Here is a 6,000-nt window from a genome sequence, read left to right as displayed (position 1 = left end):
AAATGGCTATTCATAATACACGTCTTTACTTTTGAATTAATTTTCATCGCTTTCGTATTGAAATGTGTTATTGATAGGTCTATCATAGAAGTTAAACCAATGAAATAATATATATTAAAAAAAAAAAAAAAGATTTGAAAATTATTCGTATGCAGTTTTTCTTGTTCCTAGAAAAGAAGCAAAGTTGAAATAAAGACGCAACGTTGCCAGACGACACTATCAACTGCATAGTTTCATTTTAACGTGTATAATTCATTTGACTTTTCATTGCGAGTCTTTATCCATGCCCCGCCCCATTTTCGTTTCCCTGTATTTGATTTCTTTTGTCAAACCCTTATCTTCAAAAATTGATGTGCCTAATCCTGTGGTCTTGGGTAAATGAAGACTCAGGTTCCTTAATTAAAATTAAAATCAAACTCCATCTCTCTAATTTTGATCCCCTTGGCCTATATATATATATGTAACAAGACCTCGAAGATCTATGTCATTTTGCGCCAGAAGTAGTAATTTGATCTAAGGTAAATCCTAACTCACATTATGCATGGAGTTCTTTCAATCATCGATAGACATGGTGGTATTTTTCATTGCAAGTATTACTCATAATTTTTATTTATTTATTTTTTAAATGATTGAACATTTGTAAGTTCTTCTAAACATACAAAACAAATTCTTATGTAGGAATGTGCATGCACATAAGGTTTTCTTTGTTTTTATTTTGTCATAAATTTTTTTTTTGTTTCCGTATGTTTGAGACACCGAAATTGAAATACAACGGTATTTGATTATAATTTCGATGGCTGGTGTTTCCATGTAGCTAACCTGTGTTATCGAGCTCCTGGTTCATGAAGAATTTACTTTGGCTAATTCAATTTGATTGTTGATATCATAATGTTCAATTATGGGATGGAGTGATTGAAAGGAAATGATTAATTTGGATTTTATAAGAAAGTTCAAATTTTTTTTTAAAAAATGTTAGACTAATGTTTTTTGTTTTTCAATTTCAAATTATTATCGCTAATTTTGAATTGCCCTCTAGGGTCTATATTGTTACAATCTAGAAACTCCATGCAAGGGAAGAAAAAGAGGACTTTTTTTGTTGACTGCCACTTGAAAAAGCTGTTGAAAATGCTTTTGAATTTTTCAGGAGAAAAAACGTCAGCCATGGAGAAGTCAAGAATTGGTGTTGTACTATTTCTTTTGTACCTGTCTGTCTTCTATCCTCAATCTAAGGTTCAATCATTCGCCACTCCATCTGATCATGGTAAGTTTTTAACAAACACTCGACTTTGATAAATACTCGTATTATACATGTACTTAAGTTTTTTTTTTTTTTTTTTCAAAATATTTTCATTTTATGTACACATATCAAATACTCAGAAAAATACACATTTTTATTACGTCTATTTTTTATAAGTTTTTTAATAATACATGAAAAGTTCATGTATTTCACATATTATTGAATGTAAATAACATACATTAATAAATTGAAATAAATAATAGATGAAATTTTCACCGTATTTTTGAAAGTTTTTCCCGTCCGGTTATATACTAACTATTCTCAAGGGTATCACTCTAATTCTTCAAAAAAAAAAAAAAAAAAAAAACACCATAACAAACAGTTCTCCTGACATAATCAGTTACTTCCATCTCTTCATATTTTGCAGATTTAAGCTACATGAAATTTGTCTATAATTCCACTGATCTGCCATTAGAAGAAGTGTACGACTACATTGTAGTTGGAGGGGGTACAGCAGGCTGCCCATTAGCAGCAACTTTATCAGCGAAGTACTCGGTGCTCCTGCTAGAAAAGGGCAGTGTTCCAAGTGCATATCCAAGTGTTTTGCATCAAGATGAGATTCTTACAACTCTCATGCTAGAAGACGATGGAAAGACGCCAGCTGAAAGGTTCACATCCGAAGATGGTGTGGCCAATGTAAGAGGCAGGGTTCTTGGTGGGTCAAGCATGCTCAACTTTGGTTTCTACACTAGAGCCGATAAAGATTTTTATGGAAACTCAGGAATTGAATGGGACATGGATTTGGTTAGAAAGGCCTATCAATGGGTTGAAAATACTATCATAACCCCCCCGAATGTATCACGTTGGCAATCTGTTGTGAAGGAAGGTTTGTTAGAGGCTGGTGTTCGTCCAGACAACGGATATAATTTAAATCACATTCCAGGAACTAAGGTCTCGGGTACTCTTTTCGACAATCAGGGATGGAGACATGGAGCTGTGGAATTGCTTAATCTAGGAAACCCAAAGAACTTGCGAGTTGCAGTTCATGCCACAGTAGAGAGAATCATGTTCTCTTCCAACGCACCAAGTATGTTTCATATATTTGCATCTTTTACTTTAATTTCTTTGTTAATCGAGCAGGGTATTCAAACATTGACAGGAGAAATACCATTAGATTAAGAGTAAATTGATATCTTTGGTTTTCAATAATTCGATAATAACTACAATCTGTTCTAACCATGCAGGTTTGTCTGCTAGAGGAATCGTGTATAGTGATTCTAAAGGGAGGTCACATAAGGCCTTCATACGTGGTAAGGGAGAGGTTATATTGAGTGCCGGGGCAATTGGAAGCACTCAACTCCTGCTACTTAGTGGTGTTGGCCCAGAGTCCTACCTTTCATCGATCAAAATCCCAGTTGTTCACCCCGAGCCTTACGTTGGACAGTTTATGAGTGATAATCCTCGTAATTACATCACAATATTGCCTCCATTTCAACTGGAATCCTCTAGTGTACAGATCGTTGGCATCACAAGCGATTACTTCATAGAGACTTTCTCGGGGTTGCCATTTTCTACTCCACCCTTTAGTATTTTTCCTGATCCTTCTTTCTCCGCAAAGATAAATTCAACTTACGGACAAATTTTCTACAAAGATCCAGGACCCTTGTCCTATGGTTCGCTTAGGCTGCAGTCGTCCTATGATGTCAAAGTTGGTCCAAATGTCCGTTTCAACTACTTTTCAAATCCGCTGGATCTTGCTCGTTGTGTTAGTTCCACAAGGAAGATTGGTGATTTATTAAGCACAAATTCGTTGAAGCCATTTAAGGTTCAAGATTTGCCTGGTACAGATGGTTTCAACTTTTTCGGACCACCATTACCAAAGAACCTTACAGATACCGCATCCGTGGAAACATTTTGTCGAGAGACAGTAGCCACATTTTGGCACTACCATGGGGGATGCCTTGTGGGAAAGGTGGTTGATGGGGATTTACGAGTCAAGGGGATCAATGCCTTACGTGTTGTTGATGGATCCACATTCAAGTTCTCACCAGGGACCAATCCTCAGGCCACCGTTATGATGTTAGGAAGGTATGTTATCCACATTTAATCATTTATTTAAGCATTTGTTTGGATGGAATGATCAACTATATAACTCCTCCGAAACAGAAATTAATTAGTCATATGGGTTTTTCGTGATGAAATCTGATAAGCTGCTATTATTTTTCCCTTCAATTTTTGTGCTTTGGGCAGGTATATTGGCGTTAAGATGCTGAAAGAAAGATAAGCACCATGCCCTACTGAACAAGGCATGTTATTCACCATGCCCTACTGAATAAGGTGGAAGATTAATAAAACCAGTTGTGTAGTGTTTTCTTACTGAATAAGGTGATGATTTGTACCATACAATAATTAATAAAACCAGTTGTGTAGTGTTTTCTTACTGAATAAGGTAATGATTTGTACCATACAATAATTTCACCATTATACTTGTACAGATACAAGCTACAGATACAACCAATTGTGTAGTGTTTTCTTACTGAATATATTTACTTGTATTGTATCATTTGAGTTATCGAATTAATTACTGGAATGCACATACAAGCTACAGATAAAGTTTGGCAGAGGTCGTTTAGATATGCAAGGTGGGCCTGATCCGTTGACCAAAATTATAAAGCTGCAGTTTTCGTAATTCAATGGAAGAAGAAAAAAAGGAAAAAAGTATTTATTTATTTATTATTATTTATTTATAAAGAACCTCCATTGAGTGCCATGCCAAAAAAAAAATACTGGTAAACTTTATAAAGGGCCCATTATATAATAATTTGTAACTCTAAGGTGGATTTATATTTATATTTTGAAAATTTTATATAAATATTACCTGAATTTTCAAATTTTATTTTTAATCATTTACATTATGTAAAGTGTTGCAATTTATCACTTACGTCTAACTTCGTTAAAATTTCTATTACATTTCAGGGATTTTTCGTCAATTCACTATAGAGAATAATCGTACTCCTAAGCATAAAACCCAATGCATCAAATTAGCATATTTCAAATAACACTGCAGTTCTACTATTGGGATCAACAACCCCACATGTCCATGCATCTCTATGGTTGCCAAGCAGCACAAGGGTTTAGGGAGAATGAATAAAATACATGCATATATACTGCCCAAAAACATTACAACCATTAGGCTACTCTAATCCACACCCGAAAAATGCAGGCAAGGGACTTAGTGAAGCAATTCTCCTGTTGTCAACACCCATAAAATGATATGCAAAATAGATACGGTTAACAGAATCAGGGACAGATTCAGGATTTTAAAATAGGTTGGGTTAAATTTAGGTATTAAGTAGATAGAAAACTCAACATACCATCTGATTTCATTGGTAACCAAAAAAAAAAAAATTATAGCAAGAACAATAAAATCAATTACAAATCCTATTCATAACTCATAAATTGAAACTGATGCCTCCAATTGCAAATCCTAATTGATACTTCATAAACTCCAAAAAAATCCCCAAATTAACGCATCAAGAAATTGAGAGAAGCTTACATGAACATAGGAACTTGGTTCATTTGAATTAAGTCTTGAAGGTAAGTGCAGCAGCAACAAGCGCGTTTTTTTTATATTTTATTTATTCCTCTACATGCGAGGGTAGGTGATGGACATATTTTATATTATATATTTAACCTCATTTTTAGTATATTTTGGTTAATATTTTGGAAGAATTTTGATACTTTGAATTATATTTCCAATATAGGACTTTCGACTCTCTCTGGAGCAAAACATAATCAAATGGAGGAATTTTGGAGTAATTCCAGTTGGAGGACGTTCTTGAGTCACTTAGCTTGATCGTATCAAAATTTCAGAGTTTTCTTCCAAGCGGTTATTTTCTGGCAATAAAATAAAGGAGCAGTGCGTGGTGCTGGAATAGTGACGTGTTGGGCTTTTATTGCGTTTTTGGAGCACAAGATGACCTCGGATGGGTTCGTGGCCTTCTAGAGAAGTGTTCAGAACATTTTTATCTTTAAAACAAGCTATCTTGGGCCAGATTTGGAGGAGATTTGGGCAAAAACGTGGCTGGGCAGATTTTGGGCAGATTCTCCTATTCCAATTTGGACTTTATTTCCTAGTTTTATTTTATTTTAATTAGTTTCCTTGTGGGGATGGAAAAGCTGTACATTGGCAGCTAGGTTTTAAGGGGTATTTAAGCTCTTTCTCACAAGGAATTAGGACTTCTTTTTCACTTTTGAACTTTGCATTGTGGAGAGCAATTGCTAGGGTTTTGGGTTTTCACAACTTTCAGGTGTTTTCGTTCTTTTCTTCTTAATGATATTTTCTTGGATTTCAATTATGAGTATGCGTAACTAAATTTCTTTTGCTAGGGTGAAGCCTTGAACCTTAGCATGAATATGTGATTTTTATTTAATTGCTTATGATGAGTGCATGCCTACTTGAATTGTTAATCACTGTTTTAAACTATCTAATTGCCTTAATGCCTGATCACCATTAGGATCTTTAGAAAAGTAATTGGATGCAATTTTGGTCGGAAGGTTCCCTGAAATTGATGCTAGCTTCTTGTGATTAATAATTGTAATTTCACTTAAGATGAACACCACGTCTTAAGGGTTGCATGGTTTTTCAAAGGGTTTTCATAAAACTTAATGAGTCTTTCATGTTCAGATTTGATCCGAACGTCCGGACGGGTTGCATGTTGGATATATGTTCTGTGTTGGAGGTTCCAAGTAGAATATACATT

The 6,000-nt window shown here is 34.7% G+C and overlaps 1 protein-coding gene across 1 annotated transcript; it reads left to right on the top strand.

The window, feature by feature from the left end:
- Positions 1-482: 482 nt before the first annotated feature.
- LOC117614647 ((R)-mandelonitrile lyase 2-like) lies at positions 483-3,744 on the top strand. Its single transcript, XM_034343526.1, has 5 exons — positions 483-518; positions 1,145-1,261; positions 1,665-2,324; positions 2,482-3,325; positions 3,488-3,744. The coding sequence occupies exons 2-5, from the start codon at positions 1,162-1,164 to the stop codon at positions 3,519-3,521; spliced, it is 1,638 nt and encodes a 545-aa protein (XP_034199417.1). The 5' UTR covers positions 483-518; positions 1,145-1,161; the 3' UTR covers positions 3,522-3,744.
- The last annotated feature ends 2,256 nt before the right edge of the window (positions 3,745-6,000 follow it).

The sequence above is a fragment of the Prunus dulcis genome, chromosome 1, assembly GCF_902201215.1.
Source record: "Prunus dulcis chromosome 1, ALMONDv2, whole genome shotgun sequence".
Taxonomy (NCBI): Eukaryota; Viridiplantae; Streptophyta; class Magnoliopsida; order Rosales; family Rosaceae; genus Prunus; species Prunus dulcis.
Note: the sequence above shows the minus strand (reverse complement) of the source record. Positions and strands in the feature narration are given on the sequence as shown.